This window comes from Protopterus annectens, chromosome 2.part1, assembly GCF_019279795.1.
Source record: "Protopterus annectens isolate FY-2018-M chromosome 2.part1, PAN1.0, whole genome shotgun sequence".
NCBI classification, from domain to species: Eukaryota; Metazoa; Chordata; order Ceratodontiformes; family Protopteridae; genus Protopterus; species Protopterus annectens.
Genome location: NC_056729.1, coordinates 360,178,306 through 360,205,202, shown reverse-complemented (window position 1 = coordinate 360,205,202; position 26,897 = coordinate 360,178,306). Strand labels below are relative to the sequence as shown.

Genomic DNA, 26,897 nt, shown 5'->3' with positions numbered 1-26,897 from the left:
ACCGACATGTTGTCCGATTGTATCGCAATCGTCCCTAGAGGAAGAAGGTCCTGAAGTGCTTGCAATGCCAGAAGCACCGCCCTCATCTCCAGAACACTGACATGCAGATGAGCCTTGTGTTCTTGCCATGTGCCGTAGACCGTCCTGCCAAGATAATGCCCCCTCACCCTACCTAGGAGGCATCCGAGGTCACAGTGGCAACGGGCTGGGCAGGAACAAAGGGGGCGCCCGTGAAAAACTGGTTGGGAGCTATCCACCAGAGAATGCCCTTTTTGCATGATTCCGTCAGCAGGATAGGATGGCTCAGTGGAAGATATTGGAAGGACCACTAGGAAGACAGAAGACATTGGAGAATTCTCATGTGCAACCTGGCTAAACGTATTAACGGAATGATTGAGGCCATCGTCCTGAGAAGCTGAAGGACCCATTTTGCTTTGACTTTCCGAAGCGGAAGAAGATGCTGAACTTGGGAGATGAGGCAGAAAGACGAACTGTCACATGCACTGTATCTACCTCTGCGCTCCTATAAAATTCACAGACTGCGAGGGCACTAATACAGATTTTTCCCAGTTTACAGAGATCCCTAGTTGAGCACAAAGTTGAATAGTGGCGTCCCTTTTTGGATGAGTAGATGCCTGGTGGGGGCGGTCAGGAGCCAGTCATCCAAATACGGAAACACCTGGAATCCCTAATGTCTCAGGTGAGCTGTCACTACTGTCATGCATTTGAACACCCTGGGGGCTGTGGTGAGACCAAAGGGCAGAGCATGAAACTGATAATGACTTGCTCCCACCCAGAAGCGCAGATGTCTCCTTGACACCTTGTTCATTTTTATAAGGTAGTAGGAGTCTTGGAGATCCAGAGAGCACATCCAACAGGCTTTCCCTTACAATGGGAGTATCGACTGCAGTGTGATGATCCGAAACTTGTCCTTCTTCATGGATTCGTTTAATCTGCTGTGGTCCAAAATTGGCCTCCAGTCTCCCATTCGTTCTGGAACTAAAAGAGCCTGGAGTAAGTTCTGGATCTTGTCTGGTCTGCTGGGACGGGCTGGATGACTCTTTTTAAGAGCAACCTGTTGATCTCCACAGTTGCCTGATCCCTGTGATTGGGTGGAACATCTGAGATCTTCTTGGGAATAAACAATGGAAGGGAAAAGGGTATGATATAACTTCTGGTAACAACTCTTTGTACCCACTTGGGTGATATTTAGCCAGGCTTCTGGATACAAAGAGATGCGACCCCCGACTGGCCCCAGAGAAACACAGTCGGGCCCCACATCAGGAGCGCTGATAAGGCCGCCCTTGAAATTAATCATGGCCTTGCTGGTATTGCGGACCACCCCTGCCACTAAGGCGACATCTACCATTTCCTCCTCCTCTGCCTCTGGAGAAGAATTCACTCTGTGTGTCCGGAAAGACCCTCTGGGACTTTTTGAACCACATTTTACCTCCCCTCTGACCTTTGGGGTATGGTCTAGAGGGAACAGTACAATGGACTCCCATGGCAGAGAGAGTCTTTCCTTCCTGCTCACACCGAGTGAGTGTTTCTTTCACCTTAAGACCAAACAATGAGGAACCATCAAACGGGGCGTTGGTGAAGGTGGTCTTGGAACGGCTCCGCAAAATTACACACGCACATCCAGGAGTGGCGCCTAAGGGCAACTCCTGAACCCGCTGCTCTGCTTGCTCCATCAGCCGCATGGGAGATAAGCTGCATGGAGGAGTTAACCACAGAGTTTAGGGTGGACAACTGTGCAGAAATCCTGTCAGGGACTCACTCAGGACAAACACCCTGTATGGAAACTCCTAACTCCTTGAGGAGATCTCTCTGTAACCTCGTGAAGTGAGTAAGATAGTTCAATGAACGAAGGGTAAATGCCGGTGAACTAAATACACGCTTCCCAAACCTGTCCATCTGGCGAAACTCCTTGTTTGGTGGATGAACAGAGGAAGAAGTCTACGCCAACTCCTTCTTCATGGCTGCCGCCACCACCATGGCATCTACGGGAATGCCCATAGACAAGAACTCTTTACCAGGAGGGGCAGACAGAAACTTATTTGGTCTCCTGGGGACTGGCTCCATGGCATTGGGAGTATTGGTCTCCTGGGGACTGGCTCCATGGCATCGGGAGTATCCCACACCTTTTGTCTAACCAGATCCATTAGTTCATCAAAAGGTGGAGACACCCAAGAGGCACAAGGTTGAGACCCAAAAGCCTTCAGGTACACAGACTCCTCATCAGAAGGGTTGACAGTGGGCCAGGCACACCTCTGCTCCAGGATCTCAAGGATGTCCACAAAGGAGACATCATCAGAGGACAACTTGGGGGACCCTTTTGACTCCTCGAGGTCAGTGTCAGATGTCAGAGACTCATCCTGGGAGTCGATATGCTTCCTCTTGCATACCCTCTTCCAGGGGGGAGGGCTCCTCGAAGGGATATTCTGGGGAGGCCTCGGAAGAGTGGTGGCCACCAGCCAGTGGCTCCTGAGGCTGCGGGTCTTTGCTGTCTCCGGAGAGAGTAGGTACCGAAACTGAAGTGGGTGCCCTGGGGGGGAAGAGTGCTTGTACCACTGTCAGGGGCTGTAGAGTGAACAGCACATTCCATCACCTCAAACGCCGACCTCTCCGGCTCCGAAGACCTTCCCCACTCCGAAGAGACAAGGGTAGGTGCCAAAGCCAGAGCCATCGGCTCCGAGAAAGATGCAAGGTCCAAGCTCACCCTGGCCGACACACCGAGAGGAAGGCTCAGAACCGAAGATCTGATTCCAACCCTCCCTGTCGGTGCCGACAGGACAGCTTCGGTCCCTGGACACAACGGATGGAGCCGAGCTTGTCAGAGCCAAACTGTGTTCCAATGCAGCAACAAAGGGAGCTGGAACCAAGAGTTCCTCTGCTGGTACCAAGCACTCCAGCTCTGAAAGGTCAATATGGCTCGGAGGAGGAATAACAGACGAGGGCAAAACTGGATTGAGTGGCTCTGGAGCCGACTGGGTCAGAGCCAGCAACAATTTTAGCAGAGCAGATGACTTCAGGAGTCTCAGCACTACCCTCTCCACATCTTCTTCCAAAAGGCTCCTGGAAGACCTAGAAGATATTGTAGGTGCTGCTGCTTCCAAAGGCTCAGAATTCGGCACCGAAGCACCTGCGACCAACTCGGATACCATGGTGCTCTCCTTCGGCTCCAAAGACTGAGGAGTCGAGGAGGCAGAATTTGGTAATTTGGAAGGCGGCTCCAAGACACCAACCGGTGCCAGAGAAGGCCTTTTAGAAGATTTCGGTTTGGATTCAGATCTAGATTTTGTAGACTTGGAAGAAGCTGACGAACTAGATAAAGCTTCCTCAAAGGTTGGTTTCAGAAGACCCTTGAGTATCAGCTTGTTCTTTCTCTCCTGCAACACTCTAGGAGAGAAAGCATGACAGAACAAGCATGATTCCTGCAAGTGGATGTCCCACAAGCAGTAGACCCAGCTACTGTGGACATCCGTTAATGACATTTTCTGGGAGCATTTCATGCACTTTTTGAACCCAGAGGGTTTATGCTCCTTACTATCAATAGACATTGTACAGACAGACACACACACACACACACACACACACACACACACACACACACACACACACACACACACACAAATAAACAGAAAGAAAGAGAGATATATCAGGACTAGGTCCTCTAACTAAAACGGGCCTAGCCCTTCAGAAAGGTTACAAGAGGACTAGGTTCTCCAAGTTAAACGGGCCTAGCCCGGTGTAACAGGAAGAAAAAAAAAAGTACAGTTTTGTACCTACCATAAATGTAGATGTTCGAAGATCCACATTGCTGCAGTCCTAACACTTGGGTAGTCCGCTGTCCCAGTCGGCCATCCATAGTCTTTTCTTGCCCCAGATGTCAGAAGACCCTAAAGATAAGGCCAAAACCAAAAACACCAAACACTCCTGTACCAAAATATGTACAATATATACAAATTTACAAAAGTACAACCCCACCCACACAACCACCCCTAAACACAGAGGATCTTGAACATCTACATTTATGGTAGGTACAAAACTGTACTATGTTCTTCATCTCACATTGCTGCAGTCCTAACACTTGGGTAGAATCCCAAAGCAGAGGTGAGGCTGGCAAATCATAAAGAAGCAGGAGCTGTCAACATGCCCTGCAAACCAGCCCTAGATTTAGAGTAGAGAGGAAGGTGGTAATGCTTAGAGAAAGTATGCACTGAACTCCAAGTAGCTGCCTCCAAAATCTCCTTAGTTGCCACCCCCGTTAGAAATGCTGTTGAAGTGGCAGTAGCCCTAGTGGAATGAGGCCTAATCCCAGCTGGAATCTCCTTGCCATGATGGGAATAACAGAATGCAATGCAAAACCCAATCCACTTAGAAATAGTTTGTTTTGACACAGGCTTGCCCTGAGAACTCAAATTAAAAGAAACAAACAACTGCTGAGACTGCCTAAAATCCTTAGTCCTGCTTAAATAATAACGCAACTGCCTGTGTACATCTAAAGTGTGCAAAATCTTTTCCCCCTTGTTTTGGGGATCTGCATAAAAAGTAGGCAAATGAATAGTTTGGTTTAAAGCCACACTAGAAACCACCTTAGGCATAAAGGAAGGATTATTATGGAAAATCAAAAAGGCTCAAAAACCCTTCTTGCAGAAGTAATGGCCAACAAAACCATGACAAGTATTTCAATTCAGCAGTAGGTTTCTCCAGCACAAAATTGAGGTCCCAAGCAGGAGTAGGGGTCTTATATTCTTTGCCCCTCTAAGGAATTGCTTGAACAAAGGATGAGAAAACAACGGTGGGTCACAATCATAGTGAGCTGAAATTGCTGCAGCATGAATCTTAATGGAAGAGAAAGACAAACCTTTGTCCAATAACTCAGTAAGATATTGAAGAGCCACACTCAAATTAGGCTCAGAAACATCCAAATCCTTTGCTGCACTCCAAAATAAAAATCTCTTCCATTTTTCTTTGTACACTTTCCTTGTACTAGGTCTTCTGGCTTCCATAATCACATTCAAAACTTGTTGAGGAAGTTGAGACCTGCTGTGGTTCAAAACAGAATATGCCAGGCTGTTAGATGAAGAGAGTGGAGCTTGACATTGAGTAGATGACCGTCCCTTTGAGACAATAGGTGTGGAATCACAGGTAAAGGCCATGGAGGCTTCCTTACCAGACTCCTCAGTAATGGGTACCAGTGTTGCCGAGGCCAATTTGGAGCTATTAAAATCATCCTTGGCTTGTCTTGTCTGACCTTCAGGAGTACCTTTGGGAGGAGAGGCAGAGGTGGAAAGGCATACACATGAAGATTTTTCCAACTGAAAGAAAGAGCATCCACTTTCCAAGCTGTGTGATGAAACCAACAGATCTATGTCTGGGATCCATGATTTGCCTGCTTAACACATCTGCTAAGGAGTTCTGTGCTCCCAGAAACCTTGCCTGAAGATTTAGTTGCAAGCTGTCTCCCATAAAATCATTGCTTGCCTGCATAGAGGATAAGAATGTGTTCCCCTTGTTTGTTGATGTACCACATGACAGTTGTGTTGTCTGTTAGAATCAACACCTGCCCTGGAAGAAGTAACTCCTTGAAAGCCATTAATGCAAACTGGACTGCTAACATCTCCTTCATGTTGATATGTAGATGCTGTAGTCTGGCAGGCCACTTGTCTTGTATCCACTTTCCATCCAGATGAGCTGTCTGAGGCATCTGTCGTTAGAATTGTTTAGGTGACATTCCTGAGCCCACCACAAAAATTCCTTTTGAATGCAAGGTGGTATTTGAATGACAGTGTCCAAATCCTGGCAGTGCTGTGTCCATACATTTTTGAGAAACCATTGCAGCTTCCTCATATGCAGTTTGGCATTGGGAAGTACCAGAATACAAGATGCCATGAACCCTAAGGCTTGAAGGACTGTCCTTGCAGTCAGCCCGGACTGAAGAGATAGTTGATGGAAGTAAAGGGAAAGATTCTTTTGTTTGTCCGGGGTTAAAAAGGCCATCTGGGTTGCTGTATTCAGTCTCACACCCAGAAAGCACATGTCTTGAGAGGGTACTAGACTGGACTTTATTTCGTTCACAGAATACCCCAGGCATCTTAGCACTGCTATCACATATTCCAAATGCTGAAGAAGCTCGTCCTTTTCTTGAGCCAGAATCAGGCAGTCGTCCAAGTAAGGATAGATTTGTATTCCTTTTAGCCTGAAGTAAGCTATCACTGGAGCCAGAACTTTGTGAATACTGTAGATAAGCCAAAGGGCAATGCAGAGAACTGATAATGGAAGATACTTCCTGCAACTTAGTCTGATAGGCACATGAAGGTAAGCCTCCTTGAGATCTAAAGTTACCATCCAGTGATCTTTGCCCAGGAGAGGTAAAAGCTGTTGTAACGTCAACATTTTGAACTTGGGAATGTCCAGATAAGTGTTGAGGATAGATAAATCCAAAATTGGTCTCCACGTGTTTTGGTACTAGGAACAGGCGAGAATAAAATCCTAGGCCCCTTTCTGGCACAGGAACCGGCTGAATGGCCCCTATTTTGAGTAACAGAGAAATTTGCTTGTGAGCCTCTTTTCTTTGCAGAGGAGGAATGTCTGGCATGCCTTTGAAAGGAGGCAAGGTATGGAAATAAAACCTGTAACCGTGGTGAATGATATCCAATACCCATCTGTCTTGGGTAATTAAACTCCAATTTTCTTTGAAAAGTGCCAGCCTTCCTCCCAAAGGTACTGCCAGACGAGAAGGCTCTGGAAGCTGAAAAGGCAGGTCATTGGGTCTGTTTACGAAAGGACTGACCCCTGCCCTCACCAGAAGACTGAGCAGGTGAACTCCCTGTTCTAGGCCTAAAAGAACCTTGAGCTCTGCCCCTACCAAGACCTACCCCTAGACTGGGAATCATAAGAAGGATATGTCCACCCCTTAGTAGCCCAATTTCTACTAAACTGAGGCTGAACCTGCAAAAATCTTTAACAGTCTGCATAGACTTAGCCTTGTCCTCCATTTTCTTTAAAACTGCTTCCACAGGCGAACCAAACAACACATCAGATTGTAAAGGAGCATCTAGAATCCTTGTCTTAACATGCTCAGCTAAATTCTGATCCCTCAGCCAGGCGTGAAGAACAGAACCAGTGGCAGCCACCCTCAAGAGGCCTGTACAGCATCAAAACCACATTGCAAGGAATGCTTACCCACCTGTTCAGAAACATGAACTAAATCCTGCAACTCTTTACACTCAATACCTTCCAGAGCATCTACCTTAGACTTCAATTGTGAAAGGAGATAATTTTGGTATTTTAACATGTGAAACTGGCAATTCAAAGCCCTCATGGCTAAAGTGGAAGAAGTATACACCTTCTTTCCCCATCTATCCAAAGCCCTTGCCTCTTTATCAGGAGGAACAGGATTTTTAACAACAGAAGCCTTAACACCTTTAGGCCCCTGAGAAACAGTTTCTGAGTCTGCCTTAGGACTCTTAAAAGATACTTATGAGCTTCAGGCACCCTATAATACCTATCCGGTTTAACTGGTGCAGGAGGCAAAGAATCAGGGTTCAGGGAATCCTCTGCAAAAACATCTTCCACCACATCCAGAACAGGAGGTATAGCTAAAGGCCTATGCTGGGGTAGAAACAAAAATTCCCTAAGCCTTTTCCTGGAATCAGAGAAATCTTGACCTTCCCATTTAAAATGCTCCCTCATGGAATGAAGAGTCTCTGAAAAAGAAAAATCCTCAGGAGGAGAAGCCGAAGGAGTAGAATCATCTACATCAGAATCAGAATAAGGAGGATACTCCTGTAAGTCTTCAGACGAAGACACAGAAGCCTCCGAACACTGCTCAAAACTCTCAAGCTCAGGTTCCACCCTAGGCCTCTTATCAGGGGGGGCATAGAACCTCTGATCATAGTAATCAAATCTTCTGCCATTTTAAGCATATGTTTCTTAGGCAGAGACCCTGAAGAACTAGGGAGACACCCACTGAAGTTAAACCTGGCCTGCCTCTCAAGAAGCCTTGGAAATAGAAGGTGGGCCTAACCACCTTAGGAAGGGAGGAGAACAGCTACCTGAGAAGCCCCTTCAGCCTGGCCTACCTCCTGAGAGGACACATATTGTAAAAGTAAAGTCTCTCTCTGAGAATCCAAAGAAACTTCTGGCAGAACCTCCGCTCCCGAGCCCTCTAAAGAACCTTCTTCCAACCTAGGCTTTGCTGCTTTGTCCCGGGCGCCGGAGCATCCGACGGCATTTTATAATTACAACGCTCAAAAACTAACCTGGCACAATTTGTTAAATCTAGCACAAGCGGCATCCAACAACGCCGTGCTCAGGCCCTAAGCAAGGTATACACAAGGTATGGTAATCCCTATGAGGTATCTGTTTCCCACAAGAAATACAGTTATTCACTTTTTCTGACATCCGTTAAATACTGAGGCAAGAAAAACCAAAATATTGTACTTAGCCAACTTTGATTCGGTCTGAAACTCCGACTTCAGAAAATTTCAGATCGCCAACCTGCACTCGCAATACTGCTTCTGCATCGGACCATGCGGCAAAAGACTGAGGATATTCGGGCCGACTGGGACAGCGGACTACCCAAGTGTTAGGACTGCAGCAATGTGAGATGAAGAACATCTAGGTCTTCTAACTTAAACAGACCAAGTTATTAAACGCACACACACACAGAGTTCAATCACACAGATAAGAACTGTAGATACCAAAAAAAAATATATAATTCTTTGTAAACCTAATAATAGGCAGAAAAACTAGCAACAGCAATACTAGAATATCACAAGCGGATCCTCGTCAAAAACAACAATGTTATAGAATAAAGGTCCGAATAATACAGATACAACAACAGAAGCCCCTGTTGATTAGTAGCTGAAACAAAAAAAAAAACGCCACAACGCTTCTACTTAGTCAAAAAAGCGCAAAGGCACCTAACTAACTGGCACACAGGATACCAATAAACTACTAAAACTACTAATAAACTAGGTGGTGGTGGTGCTGCGGTAGCGTTGCTGCCTCACAGTAAGACGCTGTCCGGTTCGATTCTCAGCTAGAGCGTCTTCTGTGCGGAGACATACGTGAATGGGTGTACCTTCGTTGAAGGTTGTGCGTCAGAGCTGGCAACTCGGCACGTAAAAATCTACTGCCAATCTTTTGCGGACCGGAGTTCTGCTGTGGCGACCTCTAACCAGGAAAAGCCGAAAGACACAACAACTAAATTTAGTGAACAAGGACCAACAAGGCAACTGCCTATAAGATAATAACACTAAAATACAAAATCCGATATGAATGTAAAGAATTTGAAAAGACTTCGCCAGAGCCAAGAGAAGAACATCCAAACTTGTCGACGTGGCAAACGAGATCTGGGTATTGTACTGGTGCACCATGGGATACCTGCTTAGTCATGAGCCAAACAGAAGTCTTCCAGCCTGAAAATCGGCCGAGTCGGAGCAGAGGATCGGCTCTGAACCCATATGTAAAAATGAAGGTGAGATTGGACTACCTAACATATGTTTGAAACTGGGAGTGTGTCAGTATGGTTTCTGATGTAAAATATTTGCAACTAGGACTGCATTTGTGTAGTTTATTTTCATTTGTCTTCCCCGTGGTCGAGTGGCCTCCAAAAGACATACGTGAATGGGTGTGCCTTTGCTGAAGGTTGGGCGTCGGGCTGGCAACTCGGCACCATAAAAATCGACTGCCAATTATTAGCAGACCGGAGTTCTGCTGTGGCAACCCCTAACTGGGAAAATCTGAAAAGACAAACAAACATTTTCATTTATATAAATGTATGATTGCCTAAGTGATGGTTTTGCTTATGTTGTAAGTGATGGTTTAATGAAGATGTTTCTTGTTTAAAAAAAAAAGCAAGAATTGAATAATTTATGTAATACTGCTTAGGTTATATGATACATAGCAATATACGTGAAGCATAATGTTTATTATGTTAATACAGCTTGACTGCTTTCATATGAATGTACATTTGGCTACGCCACAAGTGATAATTCAACAAAGGTGTTTGGGAAAAAAAAAACATTTTGCAGCAACTAAACCACATAACATGCTAAAAGGAGAATATTGCAACAGGAAGCAACTGTGAAAGGTTAAAATGCATCAGATGTATTTTCTCAGTGGTCTGTCCCACTCTCCTCCTTCCTGTGACTTGGGATGCAGACCATGCAGAAAGCCAGCTGAAATCTGTTTACATCTAAAACCTTAATAAAAATGCAAAAAACACTGACGAGGTCCACATCTAAAACCCTAATAAAAATACAAAAAACGGACTACAAATATGCCTGCTTGTGCCCGATAGGCAGACACCTCTGGGACAGCTGTCCACTGGCCAATCTTACCCTCCTTAGTGTCTCCTGGTATGCAAAGTTCATTTGAATGAAGGCTGCTGTGTCATAACAAAGGCCACAACCTCTAGAACAGTAGTCTTGTACAATGAAACTTAATTAAAAACTAAAGTTTTCAATCAATGGAATAAGATTTGAACAGTTCCAGTCAAATCCTCAAACTTACTTTTTATTACAAGTAGAAAAAACATTTGTGATCTTACAGTGTCCGTCAATGTCTGCTTGCTGAAAATGTACAGTTTTTTTTTTTGTAAGAATGATCATGAAAAAATTTTCTGAAAGGATACAGACATAGAAAACAGCCATGAAAAAATGCGGAATAACACCAATGTGAGCTGTTTTTCTTTCTTTTGGTTCTGTGGCCGTCCAGTAGAGAGCATCCAAGATGTCTTGACCAAAAGATGAAAACAAGCGGTCTGCCACCTAAACAGAAACATGTATTACTGTAATAATTACAATCACATCTATTCTACACAGACAATGCCAAAGAAAAACTATAAATGAAAAGAATAAAACTCAAAGTACATTATCCAACCTGATATTAACAGAAAACACAGAATTTTAGATCAAAATATTTTTTTCTTAGACACTTGCAAGGAGAAGTTAAGCATTCTGTAACACTTTTTATCACAATCAGTGTAGAAATAATGCTGAGGTTCCATGGAAGCAAAATGCACTTCATGTTATTTAATGTTTTAAGGGGATATCTACAAAAAACACCATCAGAAAAATAAGAATGTATAAATCAAACCAAATGAAGCTTGTCAAAAGTCATCAAGTCCACCTGCCTGGCGCTAGCTTCTACAAATATGGAGAGTCGACAAGTGCAGACAAAATGACTGGAACACACATCTGAGCTGCACCATCATGTCAGTAAAGCTGTGGAAGTCTGAAATATATATGCTATAAAAAAGTTATGTACTTACCATAACGTTCCATGTGAGTTGTTCATCTCACCTTTATTCTTACACATAGTCGGCCGCTTTACTAGCTAAAGATCTCAGAGTAGCCTGAGGCCAGGCCCCTATCCCATGATGCCCTCTGTCCTACCCCAGATCTTGTTTGCTGAACTCAGCATGAGCAAGAATAAGTCACTAAGTACTCCAGCTGGAGTAAGAAATCCTAGAACAAGACTACCAGACCCCAAGTCTACCCATTCTTCGAGACCCTGGAGGGGGAAGGTGGGTGGGAATGTAAGAATAAAGGCGAGATGAACAACTCAAATGGAACGTTATGGTAAGTACATAACTTCTTTATGTGAAGTTGTTCAATCTCGCCATTTATTCTTGCATATGGGTAGCGTCCCAAGCACCCTAAACCTGGGTGGCTCACGGGAGTATATTCCTGAGGACAGTGGAACCAAAGGAAGCCCTGTCCCTGGAGGCCCTGCCCACTTTGTAATGAGTGATAAAGGTATGAGGCTTAGACCAAGTGGCAGCTGCACATATAGTGTCCAAAGGTAAACGAGCCGTATAAGCTGAGGACGTGGAGACAGCTCTAGTTGAATGGGCCTTCACACCATATTCCAATGTTTGGTTCGCTGAAGAGTAGATAAGTTTGATGCAGTTAACCACTTAGAAAAAGTAACTTTAGAAAGAAAGTTGTATGCTAGCGGCCGACTATGTGTCATCAGCACAAGATATAAAAAGGTGATCAGATTTTCTAAATTCCTTTGTCCTGTCCGAATAGAATCTTAATTGTCTGTGGACATCAAGTTTATGCAACATGTATTCCAACTGATTAGAATGATTACTGCAAAAGGTTGGAAGGTCAATAATTTGGTTCAGATTGGTCTCAGAACACACTTTTGGCAAGAATGAAGGATTAGTCTTCAGTGATACCTTGTCTGAATGAAACACCAAATACAGTGGTTTGGCAGAAAGGGCTTGAAGCTCAGATACCCTACGTGCTAAGGTAACGGCCACCAAGAAAATAGTCTTCCAGGAAAGAAACTTCAAGTGACAGGATGATGTGGGTTCAAAGGGGGGAAGAATAATACGTGACAGCACAAAATTTAGATTCCAGGGAGTAAAGGGCTGTCTAACAGGGGGCCTAAGATGAATGATGCCCTTAAGGAAGGCCCTACATAATCTGTAAGACATTAAGTTAGTACCCTCAGCTCCTAAGTGAAAATTTGAGATGGCAGCCAATTGGACTCGAATAGTGTCAGCTGCAGCACCTTCATGAAAAAGTTTAGAGAGGAATTTCAGGATACTAGCAATCGGGGCAACATAGGGATCAATGTTATTCTGAGAAGCCCAAAAGGCAAATTGCTTCCATTTACTAGCATACAACTTTCTTGTAGAGGCCTTATGCAAAGATACAAGAACGTTTTGTACCTCCGAAGAAAAATCATATGACCTGGCTAGGTAGGGAATTGCAGCAGTCAAGCTGTCAGTCTGAGGGAACAAAGGGAAGGATGGAGGGCCCCTGACAAATGTGTCAGTAGATTTGGAACTGGGTCCAGAATCCAAGGTTCCTCCAGTTGATAGAGTCGGAGGAAGGGAAACCAAATCTGATGAGGCCAAAGAAGGGTTATCAAAATTACAGTCCTTCCGAAAGTTTTGGCTTTCTGCAAGAACTTCGGAATCAGGGGTATAGGTGGAAAGGCATACAGGAGTCCTGGGGGCCAATTGTTTACGAGCGAGTCCCTTGGGCTGCCCCTGCATTTGGGAATCATAGGAGATGGAAACAGGTTGCAGCAAGGCTGGCCCCATCTGCGGAAAATCTTCTCTGCAACTTCGTATTTAAGAGACCACTCGTGTGGTAGCAGAATGGCTCTGCTCAATTTGTCCACCATCTCGTTGGATTCCCCTGGGACATGCATTGCTATCAGAAAGCACCCGGTGGACAAAGCCCACTGCCAAATTCTCTAGGCCTCTCGACACAGGGAATAAGAGTTGGTTCCTCCTTGCTTGTTGGCGTACCAGACTACCGACATGTCCGTCTGTATCGCAACCGTCCCTAGAGGCAGAGAGTCGTGGAAGTGCTGCAACTCCAAAAGTACCGCTCTCAGCTTCAGAACATTGATGTGCAACTGTGACTCTGTCTACAACCAGGTGCCTTGGGTTGTTCTTCCCTGAAAAAGCCCCCTCCACCCCCCCGCCCTATCAGAGAAGCATCCGTGGCCACCGTGGCTGATGGCGGGGGGAGAACAAATGGTCGACCCACTGTCAGTTGTTAGCTGGTCAACCACCAGCGAAGATCCTTCTTGCAAGAGTCCATAATCATGATTAAGAATGACATGGGAAGTTGTTGGTATGGCCACTGGGCGAATAGTAACCATTGAAGAATCCTCGTGCATTCGTCCCAGAAGAACTGCTATGAGCGTAGCTGCCATGGTGCCTAGGACTTTCAGTATTTGATGGGACGGTACCTTTTTTCTCTGCAGAATGTCAGAGACCTGTTTTCGGAGAGTGGCTATTCTGTCTACGGGCAATCCTACTGTGGCGGTGGTAGTGTCTAGTTCTGCTCCGATAAAGGAGATATGCTGCGATGGCAATAACGCAGACTTTTCGAAATTGATAGTGATGCCTAACTGAGAGCAGAGATTGAGAGTGTGATCCCTGGACAGAATTAGTTGATGTCTGAAGGTGGCGGTAAGGAGCCAGTCATCTAGATATGGAAACACTCGGAATTCTTGATGCCTCAAGTGAGCCGTAACCACTGCCATGCATTTGGAAAAACACTTTGGGGGCTGTTGTGAGTCCAAAGGGCAGTGCTCAAAATTGGTAGTGACCGACTCCCAACCGAAAACGCAGATGATCTCTGCATGGCCTGGCCATTTTGATGTGGTAGTACGCATCCTTGAGATCTATAGAGCACATCCAATTGCCCACTCTGAGGAATGGGAGAATAGACTGAAACGTGACCATCTGGAACTTTTCCTTCTTTACAAATGTGTTGAGTCTGCTGAGATCTAAGCTGGGCCTCCAGTCCCCTGTCTTCTTTGGAACTAAAAAGAATCTGGAGTAAGTTCCGGATCCTATCTGGTCTGCTGGGACTGGCTGGATGACGCTTTTCCTGCAGCCTCTGGATTTCTATGGCTGCTTGATCCCTGAGACTGGGTGGAATGTCTGGGATTTTTTTGCTAACAGGTGGATTTTCTAGAAATGGGATGATATATCCTCTGGTAACCATGCTTTGTACCCAAGAATCTGCTGTAATTCCTAGCCAGGCATCTGGATAAAAAGCCAAGCGACCCCGACTGCCTCCAGAGCATGACAGTCGGGCCTCCTCTCAGGAGGGCTGATAGGGCTTACCAAGGAACTGATCCCTGTCTCCCTGGTTCTGCGGACCCCCTCTGCCACCAGGGTGGCGTCTTCCATTATTGCCCCCTCCTCTGCCCCTGGTGGGGTTCACTACATGTGTTCTGGGAAGCTCCTTGGGACTTTCGAAACCACATTTTTCCACCTTTCTGCCCTTTGGGGTATGGTCTGGTAGGGGTGGAAAAATAGACTCCTACGGCAGATAGACTCTTTCCCTCCTGCTCACACCTAGTGAGAGTCTCCCTAACTTTGGGCCCAAACAGAAAAGAGCCATCAAATGGAGTGTTGACAAAGGAAAACTTGAAGGCCTCCGCAAAGAGCATAAGCACATCCAGGACCGTCTCCTAAGAACTATCGCTGAACCTGCTGCCCGACTCGAATCATCGGCTGCATAGGAAATGAGCGGCATGGACGAGTTCACAATGGAGTTAAGAGTACTAAGTTGTGCTGTCACCTGAGACAGCTCCATCTGTATGACCCTGCAGAGTATCTCCAAGCTCTTTCAGGAGATCTCTTTGAAGACGGGGGGGAAATGAGTCAAATAGTTAAGCGATCGCATGGCAAATGTCGCAGAACTAAAAATGCATTTCCCATATCTGTCCATCGTCCTAGAATCCCTACTAGGAGGATGGACAGTGGAAGATGTTTTAGACATCTCTTTCTTCGTGGCCGCCACCACCACCATGGCATCAATGGGGACTCCCTTAGTGAGGAACATCTCGTCTTCGGGGGAGGTGATAAATTTGCTGGGCCTCCAAGGGACCGGTTCCATGGAATCAGGAGACTCCCACTTTGCATTCTGCAAAAAAAAAAAAAAAAACAGTAACACTAACCTGAAAAACGGTTACTGCACTAACAACCACACAGAAATATAAACAGTCATAGGTAGGTAACTAGGCTATTGGCCCTAGGGGCCTATATAAGCCTAGCCAAACGGTACCCTGGCTTTTGCTACCCAAGAAAATTATTTTCCTGTGCCCTTGTCAAGCACAGCCACAGAAGTGATCCCAGCAGTGAATTTCCTATCTCCCATCCAATCATCAAGATTCTTCTTGAAGAGTGCTAATGAGGAGCTTTGTTTGATATAGAAAGGTAGTTTGCTCCAGAGTGTGGGAAGTCTCTGAGATAGGAATCTACCCCTCCAGAATGTTCTGTTTATTGTGGTGACAAGGTTTAGGTCCCTACAGTGTGTAGCTCGGAGGGATTGGGATTTCTTTACGTGGAGCATGTCCAACAGCTCTGGGTTTGACATAGCTTTGTATGTTAGGCAAAGATCGCCTCTGAGTAGGCGATATGCGACACAGTAAAGCTGGAGTTTTTTGAGACGGTCTGCGTAGGGCATCTGTTTGAGGCAGGTAATCCTCTTTGTGCGGTATTTCTGTGGCCTTTCCAGTTGTTGTAGATGTCTTGTGATCTCAAATACCAAAAGGGGTGCTGTACTCTATAATGGGTCTAATGAGTGATGAGTAGAGGGGAACAATGACCTCTTTTTTCCTGGATGAGAAACCTTTTGTGATGAGGTATGCCACATAGAAGTATTTCCTGACTACTGTGGCGATGTGATTATCAAAAGAAAGACTACTGTCCACCTGTGTCCCAAGGTCTCTTATCACACTTTCGGTGTTAAGTAGATTACCGCCTATGCGGTAGTTCATGGGTACAGAGTTTTTACCAAAAGGGATGACAATGCACTTTTTGGTACTGAGCTTGAGGCCATGGCTTTGACACCAAGCATCTGTCTCAGTGAGGCCCTTTTATAGGATGTCCACATCGTTAGGAGATTTGATTATGGCTCCTAGTTTGCAGTCATCTGCAAACTTTGTTAACCAAAGACCTTCTGTGTTAGCCTGTACTTCAGAGAAGTAGATACCAAACAGCAGAGGACCTAGGACTGAATCCTGTGGTACTCCACTTGTCACTGCTCTGAAGTTGGATTTAGAGTCTGCTACTTTCACAGTGTGGGTTCGGTCAGTGAGCCAGTTGGCAACCCATCTTGTGACATAGGGATTAATACCTAGTTTAATGAGTTTGTCTATAATTCCAGAGTGGGGGATGGTGTTGAAAGCCTTGGCGAGATCGAGATAGGCTGTGTGTATCACCTTAACCTCATCTACAGCTTTGGTGACAGCTTCAAAGAAGTCTATCAGGTTTAGGAGACATGATCTGCCTTTTACAAACCCAAACTGGGTAGGGTCCAGAGTTTGGAGATTACCTACAAGAACAACACTGCACACAGATTTATCAACAATCCTGAGTTGCCAGATCTTTGTACAACTAAGGATATAAATGTATGTTTAAACTAGCAAACACCTAGCTAACTAACACACTAAATATAGTATATATATAGGTTCATAGGTTAGTACTAAGCTAACTGCCCTTGCGAGCCATTTTAAGCCTAGCCAATTATCCCTTGTGAGACTCCAACCCTGCACCTTGTGTTTCTAAGGCAAACACCTTTATCCATTAGGCCACCCTCCCTCCTTCTATATTTAAAGAATAGGGATAACCAAAAAACGGCTAAGGCCTAAGAGCAACTGCTCTGTAACAAACACAAGAATCTTAAATTTAAAGAATTCTAAAGGCTAATCCGCCTAACAGTTATAATAACTAGAAATTACAACACTCTACTGTAATAAGAAAATACTACTGGCCCGAGCTCTCTGACGACCTAGCGATCAGTTGCAGCGGCAAACTAGATCTGGGGTAGGACAGAGAGCATCATGAGATAGGGGCCTGGCCTCAAGCTACTCTGAGATTTTTAGCTAGTAAAGTGGGTTGGCTCCGTACCCATGTGTAAGAATAAATGGCGAGACTGAACAACTTCACATTGTTGCTTTTTTCAACAAAGGTGGTGACCATCATGTGATTAACTATTTAGGTATGGATCTGCTGAACAGTGAGTTTAAATAACTTCAGAATATTACTAAAATATTAAAACGGTCAGATATTGTTAGAATTAACAATTCTGTATTACAATGTTTATGAATCGCTATTCTGCATTTCTTTGTGCTAAATAAAGCAAAGGATAAAGTTAGCTTCCTTGTTTCCAGTGCATGTGTATATCTAGTTCATATGTTCATTAACTATGCTAACATACACAAGGGCCTTTTTATGCTTAGCCAAGCATCCCAAATTTCTGACAAGTTCTGATACCCTTGATAAGTGTAAGCATGGGCCTGGGAGATTAACCATTTACAGGCTACCTGTGTCCATTAGAGAGACATAGGTGCCAAACCAGGGATGAATTTCTGGTTTTCCATCCAATTGCCCAAGTTGCATTTGAATTGGGTTAGGGAGGAACTCTGCTTCACATGGACGAGGAGCCTGTTCCATAGACATGGTAGTCTCTGGGATATATACCTATCTCTCCAGCAGGTCCTATTTATATCAAAGGCAAGGTTTAAGTCTTTAGAATGGGCAATTCTGGTGCTGTGTTTTTGTGGATATGCAGGAGGTCCATCAGAGTGAGGTCTGACAATGTCCTGTATGCCAGGCATATATCTCCCCTCAAAAGCCTGTAGGAGACAGAATACAGGGATAGGACCTTGAGGCGGTCTGTATAGGACATATTACTTATGGCCTGTATTCTTTTAGTCAGGAACCTCTGTGGATATTCCAGTTGTTGGATATGCCTGGTTAGTACATACCAAAGGGGGCAGTGTACTCAATGATAGGTCTGATGAATGCCGAATACAGTGGAACAATGACTTCCTTGGACTTAGATGCCATACTTTGTTTATAAGCTGCGCAACACAGAATGACTTCTTCACCACTGTAGAAACGTGATGATCAAAGGTGAGATTACCATCTGTGTGTGTGCTCCTAAGTCCCTAACTACTGGGTCAACTCTAAGGGGTGTGTTGTCAATGTGATAATTACCAGGGATGAATGACTGAATGACTTCCCAAAGGATACTATTATGCATTTTTGGGGATTTAGTCTTAGTCCATGACTCTGACACCAGTTGCTTGTTTGTGTCAGCCCCTCCTGGAGAACTTTTGTGTCAGTGCGAGATTCAATGACAGCTCCTAATTTTCAATCATCTTCAAATTTAGTCATCCAGAGACCACTGACATTGGCCTTGACTTCTGAGAAGTAAAATGACAAAAAAGGAGCGGTCCAAGGACTGATCCCTCAGGGACTCCACTTGTGACTGGCCTCTTTGTAGAGGTGGACTCCCCAATTCTAATTCCTGGGTCCTGCCTGTGAGCCAGTTGGCTATCCACTGGGTGACATATGGGTTTGCATCTAACTTCTGCAATGCCCGAGTTGGGTATTGTGTCAAATGCCTTGGCCAGGTAGGCAGTGTGAATAATTTTTCCCTCATCCATTGCTTTGGTGACCTTCTCAAAGAAGTCCACCAGGTTAAGTAGACATGCTCTTCCCTCGACGAAAACAAACTGGGTTGGGTCCAGTGTCTGTATCATCTCCAATGATAACTCTTTCCACAGCTTTACATGCAAGACTAGTGAGACTTGTGGGTCTGTAGTTTCCATGGTCTGTAGATCACCCACCTTTGTACAGAGGGATAACTGTTGCCTTTCTCCATTCATGAGGCATGAAGCCTGTTTGGCGGCTACAGTTAAATAGTAATTCCAGAGGCCCTGATAAGTCATGTTTCATGCTATTTAGAAGGCATCCTGGGATACTGTCTGGGTCCATTGATGCAGTGTTCTTGGTCTTCGAGAGAGCATTAAGGACCTGTTCCCTAGTGATAGTAGGGGGAGTTATTTTTGATATTTCCTGAGGGAAGGTTGAGGGGGGGAGTAAAGTTGGAGCTGAATTTATCAGCCAGGAGGTTTGCTACATCTTCTGGCTCAATATAAGTGTCTCAATTTACAATGAGCTCTGCACACAACTGTGTATTGCCTTTGAGGTTGTGGACATACCTAAATAATGTTTTGTGGTTGCCCTTGACCTGGGAGGCCAAACTTACCTCAAATTTGGCTTTGGTAGACTATTTGTTCTCTGAGTTGTTTGTTTATTTTAATGAAAGTGCTTTTATCCTGTTAGATACTGCATCTCCTAATTTCTGCCATGATTTTCTTCCTCCTGTTATACAACCTACTGATTTTGTGATTCCACCAGGGTGGCTTATTTTTTTTAATTAGTTCTGCACTTCTTCCTGGTTGGTGCAGCTGCCTCTATGCAGCTATTAACATGCTTGTACAGGGTTTCTGTGAACAGTTTTGCATAGCCATAAGTGTTCACAGGGTTTAAGGGGGCTTGAAATTTTGCCAGACTCTCAATAGCAGGAGGATAGCCTTAGAATAGTTCCTGAATATTCCAGGTTTAGCTGGGGGTCCAGGTTTTATTTTTACTTCAGAGGAGGACATTTTGGGGGTCTGACTCTATCAGGGAAGGCAGTACAGTAGGGGGTGTGCAGTAGTCTCCCATATTAGTGAGGACCAGATCCAGTATGGCTGCACCCCTGGTTTGGGTATTGACTATCTAATGCAGGGAGTATGTGTTTATAAAATCCAGAAATCTTTGTGCCTGTGCATTTGGTGTCGTATAGGATTCCCAGTTAATAGTGGAGTAGTTACAGTTACCCATGAATATGGTATTGGTTTGGATGGTTAGTGTTTCTAGAGGGGGACCTACAGCTTGCAAGGAAGTGGTATTGGATTTTACCTATGGTAATTTGAACATGGAACAGCTCAAGTGCATTGTTCTGTTTGACCAGCCTTGAAGTATATTTATTTTTGATGTAAATAGAGACACTTCCACCTTTAGTCCCTGTCTGTGAAGCAGCTGACCTAAATGTGTGGAAGGCATTATAAACTTGCACTGTTGGTGCGCTCGCTGTGGCTTTAAACCATGTCTCCATGACCACACAGACATCAGCATTCTCTAAGGTAAACAGCGCTTCTAGGGATTAGTTTTTTGTTTGTTTTTTGTAAACTTTACAGTGTGGTGGTGCTGCGGTAGCGTTGTCGCCTCACAGTAAGATGCTGTCCAGTTAGATTCTCAGCTAGAGTGTCTTCTGCGTGGAGACATGCGTGAATGGGCGTACCTTCGTTGAAGTAATACCAAAGAAAATTAAACACCAACTGTGAAATGCCAAATTGAGCAAACCGAGACTGCTCCCCAAACTGTAGAAGCACAAAAATAGTGCTAGGTAAAACCAAACAGCATCAAGGATAAGATACAGTACTGCAAAAATTTAGTAGATAATAGTCCAAACAGAACGTAATCCAAACAGAGTTTATTAAAGCGCTTTTCGTCTGCTGCTAGTGGCAAACTTCTTCAGAATGAAAAACAAGTTCAGTCACTACCATTTTATATAAACCACATAATTAATTAATCACGTAATTAAATGCTCATTAAATTTTAAAAAAACAATACTAAAAAAGTACCAGGAAGTAAAAGATTCAACTGTTAAAGTTCAAGAAATTCAAGTAAAAAACTATAAACATCAAAGTAAAAGTAGAAATATATAAAAAATTCAACAATAAATAATACATCATGATAAATAAAAATATATACTTATAAAATAAATGTATATACTAGTAAACGTTATGCATTTACTTCTTGTAATATATAATCAGTAAATTGTAACAAAATATAATTGTTCCTAAGCTAAAGTGTTACAAAGTATATACCTATCTATCTCTTAAGGCTTAGCATACTAAGGAAGCTGCCTATAGAGCAAGCCTCATTCAGACCAGGTGGATGGTAAGACCCTAACCTAATTTGCCAGTAAAGCTCTAAAACTAAGAGCTTCACTGCAAATGCACCCCCTCTGCTGTCAATACAGACTTGGTCAATTCCTATAAATTTAAATAAATGGTTCGGATGTTCTGAAACATGTTTGGCCAATGCATTAGTAAGCTTGCATTTCCTAATGGCGTACTGGTGTTCATAAATTCTTTCCTTGAATTTACGTTCAGTTTTGCCAACATAGTGGGCAGTACAGTTTTGACATTGGGCTAAGTATACTAACATTTTCGAATTGCATGTAAACCTATGTTTAAGTTTGTATTCACTCCTGTCAATATTAAATCTGTTAGATTCTGTAATATATCTACAGTAGTTACAATTGTGGCATCTAAACATCCCAGGTGTTCTGACCGGCAGGTTTTTAGTTTCAAACCAGGATTTCAAATTCCTCCCTTTTTTGTAAGTAATCAAAGGTGCAATACCTAATTTGGTGGATACAGTTGAATCCACACTAAACACTTGCCAATTCTTAAGAATGGTAGACCACAAAAAGTTACTATCTACTGTAAACGTGGTAATGAATCTAGGAGTGTCAAGCAAATCCATCCTGTTAGTATCAACTTGTATACTGACATCACTAATCATTGTGCAATCGTCCTTATTCTCTTCTACTCTAACTTTAAGTAGTGGTACAAATATCTTGTTGTTCCTTTTCGTGTTAATCTCTAGTATTAGTTCGTCAATTAGCTGAGTAGGATACCCTCTACTTAAAAACATGGTTTTAAGTGTGTTACATTCAACTGTGAAATCTTCATCTTTACTACTGATTCTGGCTGCTCTAACAAGCTGCCCCTTCACTACTGCACGTTTCTGTTTGTAGGGATGGCAGCTTGTAAAGTGAAGAAAGGTGTTAGAGTATAGCGGTTTCCTATATATCTTCGATGTGTAACAGGCCATATACCTGTCTTTGGATAGGAGGATGTCAAGGTACGCTATTTCATTACTTCTAAAGGTAGAAGTAAATGCCAGAAAATCAGTAGAATCATTCAAGAACTCCATGAATGTAGTAGCTTCCGCTTCAGTTCCGTTGAAGAGGACAAAGATGTCGTCCAAAAACCTGGTGTAGAAAATTATTAAGTCCGAAAAAGTGGGGTTGTTAAGAATATAGAGATGTTCCCACTGGGCCATGACCAAATTGGCCACACTGGCTCCATAAGGTGAGCCCATACCAACCCCTGTTGTCTGCAAGTAATGGTTGTCACCAAACATGAAATAGTTTCTGGTAAGTGTTAAATCTAGTAATTCTGTAACAAGAGAGATGTCATGTCCCTTAGCCCCTCTTGCTTTTAACCTATCACCTACCCATTCAATGGCTATTTCTTGAGGAATGCAGCTATAAAGATCTTTCACATCTATTGTAAGCATGTTATGTTGTTGGTCAAATTTTAGTTCGTTAATTTTAGAAAGGAAGGACCAAGAGTCTTTGCAAATCTGAGACTCAAGGGGAATATATTTACTCAAAATTTGGTCTACAACCTTAGCACATGCGTAAGTTGGTGATCCCCGGCTGTCAATAAGTGGGCGCATGGGAGGATCCGTGATGTTCTTGTGTATTTTAGGTATTCCGAATAAATACGGTGTCCTTGGATATGGTGTAATCATGTAGTTGTACTGATCTTGGTTTATCCTTCCTTCTATAAACATCTCTTCTAGGTGGTCCTTGATTACCTTGTAGGCTTGATTGGTTTCATTTTTTGAACTCACAACATAGGAAGGAGTATCCAAAATTGCTGCCATACGATCCATGTATTCACTGTTGTCAAAAACCACGACACCACCACCTTTATCTGGTTTACATATACGTAAATTGTTCAAGAGTAGGGTACGAATGTTTTCAATTTCTTCACTGTTAGTGTGTGTAAGTGTGTTTGTCCGATTCTTGATGTACCTCCGAATGTCAAGTTCACATATAAGTTCAGACATGGCTAGAAGTGGGTGTAATGGAGGGTTATAGGTACTGGGAATGTGTAACCTATTATTAACTTGCAAAAGTTCTCCTCCTCCCAACATTAATTTGAAATTTAATTTGCGTGTAAAAGTTTTGACATCAATGATGGCTTTAACTAAATCCATGTGGTGTTGTGGAACATATGTGAAACCTTTGGCCATTAAGTCTGCCATGTCAGTCGAAATGTCAACTCTGGAAAAGTTATACACTTTAAAGTCCCCCAAAGAATTAGTAGTGATAGTAGGACCCATTTTTACTTCAGAGGAGGACATTTTGGGGGTCTGACTCTATCAGGGAAGGCAGTACAGTAGGGGGTGTGCAGTAGTCTCCCATATTAGTGAGGACCAGATCCAGTATGGCTGCACCCCTGGTTTGGGTATTGACTATCTAATGCAGGGAGTATGTGTTTATAAAATCCAGGAATCTTTGTGCCTGTGCATTTGGTGTCGTATAGGATTCCCAGTTAATAGTGGAGTAGTTACAGTTACCCATGAATATGGTATTGGTTTGGATGGTTAGTGTTTCTATTATGGGTTTCCTGCATCATAGAGGGGGACCTACAGCTTGCAAGGAAGTGGTATTGGATTTTACCTATGGTAATTTGAACATGGAGCAGCTCAAGTGCATTGTTCTGTTTGACCAGCCTTGAAGTATATTTATTTTTCATGTAAATAGAGACACCTCCACCTTTAGTCCCTGCCTGGGAAGCAGCTGACCTAAATGTGTGGAAGGCATTATAAACATGCACTGTTGGTGTGCTCGCTGTGGCTTTAAACCATGTCTCCGTGACCACACAGACATCAGCATTCTCTAAGGTAAAGAGCGCTTCTAGGGATTAGAGTTTTTTTTTGTTTTTTGTAAACTTTACAGTGTGGTGGTGCTGCGGTAGCGTTGTTGCCTCACAGTAAGACGCTGTCCAGTTAGATTCTCAGCTAGAGTGTCTTCTGCGTGGAGACATGCGTGAATGGGCGTACCTTCGTTGAAGGTTGTGCGTCAGGCCTGGCAAGCCGGTACGTAAAAATCAACTGCCAATCATTAGCGGACCGGAGTTAAGCTGTGGCGACCCCTAACTGGGAAAAGCCGAAAGACACAAACAGTGTAACTGTTGCACATGTATGTGAGGTGCCTCAAATCCACCAGAGGAGAAGAATACAACCTGTGTTCAGGGATTCAATTATTAAGAGGGGAGACATGTGGGGCATGGAGCTGAGATGCACATCTAGTGCAATGGAAGGAGATGAACGGACAAAAAATTGTAAAAGCAGTTTGATGTCTACAGAAGGTAAATGTCTCTGCCCAATAAGAGAAAAATTACCAGATTAAAAAAGGATTAAGACAGATGAAATACGAGTCTGTCTTCAGGGAAGGCCCTTAGACTATATGTAAGCATGACAACATTCTTTCAAAGTGTATCCTGTTCACTCAATATATAAAGTTATGATGCTTTGCATGTAAATGTTCAACATATGGTCACAGATGTGGTTCACATCTCGGGACATTTGAGCTGTACCTAGAGTAATCCAAGCCTATAGTGGAAGGAAAGATGGACTGCATGTGCCCCTGAAAGGAATCTTAACAGGCCATCAAGAGACTCCCAACCTCAGTTACACATGCACATGAAAATTAGGAAGGTAGACACAAAGAAAGTGAAACATCTTGTTACAGTATTAAAAAAAAATGTCAAAGATGGAAAGAGTTCAGTGAAGGCACTCACTACAACAGTAAACCTCTGCAAAAATAATTGTGTAATAAATAATAACATGGTCTATCTCACATGAGAAGTATGGTTGTCTGAGCATGGGTTTTCAAGAAATACAACCATCCCATATAAACTGATGCCCGCATTGACATTAGCTGACAAGAACCATTAAAAAAAAAACAGCACCCGAGGACACCATATGTCTACAAATGGCCTGAAAACATGCACTTTTTCTCAAAACTAATTGTGAACAATATTTACTTTCAAGATTAGTATTGCTATAAAACTATAATGGATGCTGGCTGTTGAAGGGTTACCAGTGTACTTCTGAATTGCTCACTATTTTGCTATTCTCTGCTAAACATTTGTATTTTAACACCAGAAAAAATTGCCATAATGTTTATACACATTGAAATGCACGTACATTTCAAGCGTATAATTCATTACATCATTTTTATTCAGTTAAACTTTCTACTATATACCTGTGTAATTGCCTTGGTCCTAGATCACTGCCATAAAGATGTTTGGACAAGCTCACCTAGTCAGTTAAAGTCAAATAATTTATATTGCTGCCTTTCTGATTCTTGTTACGCAAGTTAAAAGGGCCTTTGGAAGAAGGGTGCAAGGCTAGTGGGATAGTTACTACTATACTTAGAGACTGGTGACAGAAAAATTAGAAGTTATGTACTCACCATAACGTTCCATCTGAGTAGGTATCTTCATTTGTCTGCAACCTTTGGGATACGGATCCGATCTCGGATCCGAGCCGGCAACTTTTACCACAGCATAGATCCAAGCTCCTAGCTCCTCCCTTTATCCATAATCCCCTGCCAACCCTAACTGACCTCAGATCAAGTTTGCCCGATATAAGCAATGTAAATGTGCCCCAGAAGGGGCTAATCCAAGACAGATCCTAAAGGTCAGGGGGAAGGAGGGGGGATGGTTGCAGACAAATGAAGAAACCTACTCAGATGGAACGTTATGGTGAGTACATAACTTCTAAATCTGAAGTAGGAACTTCATTTGTCAGCAACCTTTGGGACAGAGTCCCCAGCTACCTGAATCCTGGGTGGCCTTTATGGAAGAACATTCTGGAGCACTGCAGAGCCAAAGGACGCCCTACCTCTGGAGACAACATCCAGTTTGTAATGGCTGATAAAGGTATGAGATGAAGACCAAGTGGCTGCGGAACAAATATCATCTAAGGGGACCCTAGATTTAAAAGCCGCTGAAGCAGCGACGGCCCTAGTAGAATGAACTCGGACTCCCTGAGGTGCAGGCCTTCCCAAACTTTGATACGCTAAGAGGATACAATTAGCTATGCACCGTGATAGTGTAACTTTAGAACTTGACTTGCCTAAACTTGTTTTGGCAAAGGAGACAAACAACTGGTCAGATTGCCTATGACCAGCAGTTCGATGAGTATAAAAACGTAATTGTCTGTGCACATCCAAGGAATGCAGTTTATATTCTCCTTTGTTCTGGTAATGGGGAAAGAACACGGGAAGATTGATTAATATTAGCTTCCGAAGACACCTTAGGCAGAAAGGATGGTTTGATCCTGAGGTAAACTATCTGGATGGAAGGATAAATACGGCGGCTTAACACATAGAGCCTGAAGTTCAGAGACCCTTTTAGCTGAAGTAATGGCCACTAAGAAGGCCGTTTTCCAAGAGAGATATTTAAGATCAACCGTGGCCGCTGGCTCGAATGGGGGGCTAGTCAAGGCTTGGAGAACCAAAGACAAATCCTATGGGGGTACTACCTTCCTGACTGGAGGCCTGAGAAGGAAAGTACCCTTGAGGAAAGCTTTACAAAGCTTAGAAGTCATCAGAGGGCCTGATTCATGCCCTACATGATAATGCGAAATCGCTGCCAGTTGTACCTTGACTGTACAG

General features: G+C 43.6%; 1 protein-coding gene across 2 annotated transcripts in view; it reads right to left on the bottom strand.

Annotated features, from left to right (window-relative positions):
- Positions 1–26,897, bottom strand: part of TAPT1 (transmembrane anterior posterior transformation 1) — a 1,296,801-nt gene that overhangs the window by 690,444 nt on the left and 579,460 nt on the right. For both annotated transcript variants that reach the window (XM_044062200.1, XM_044062199.1), the window contains exon 5: positions 10,649–10,784. In XM_044062200.1, the coding sequence (XP_043918135.1) occupies positions 10,649–10,784 (136 nt within the window). The remainder of the gene's footprint in view (positions 1–10,648; positions 10,785–26,897) is intronic.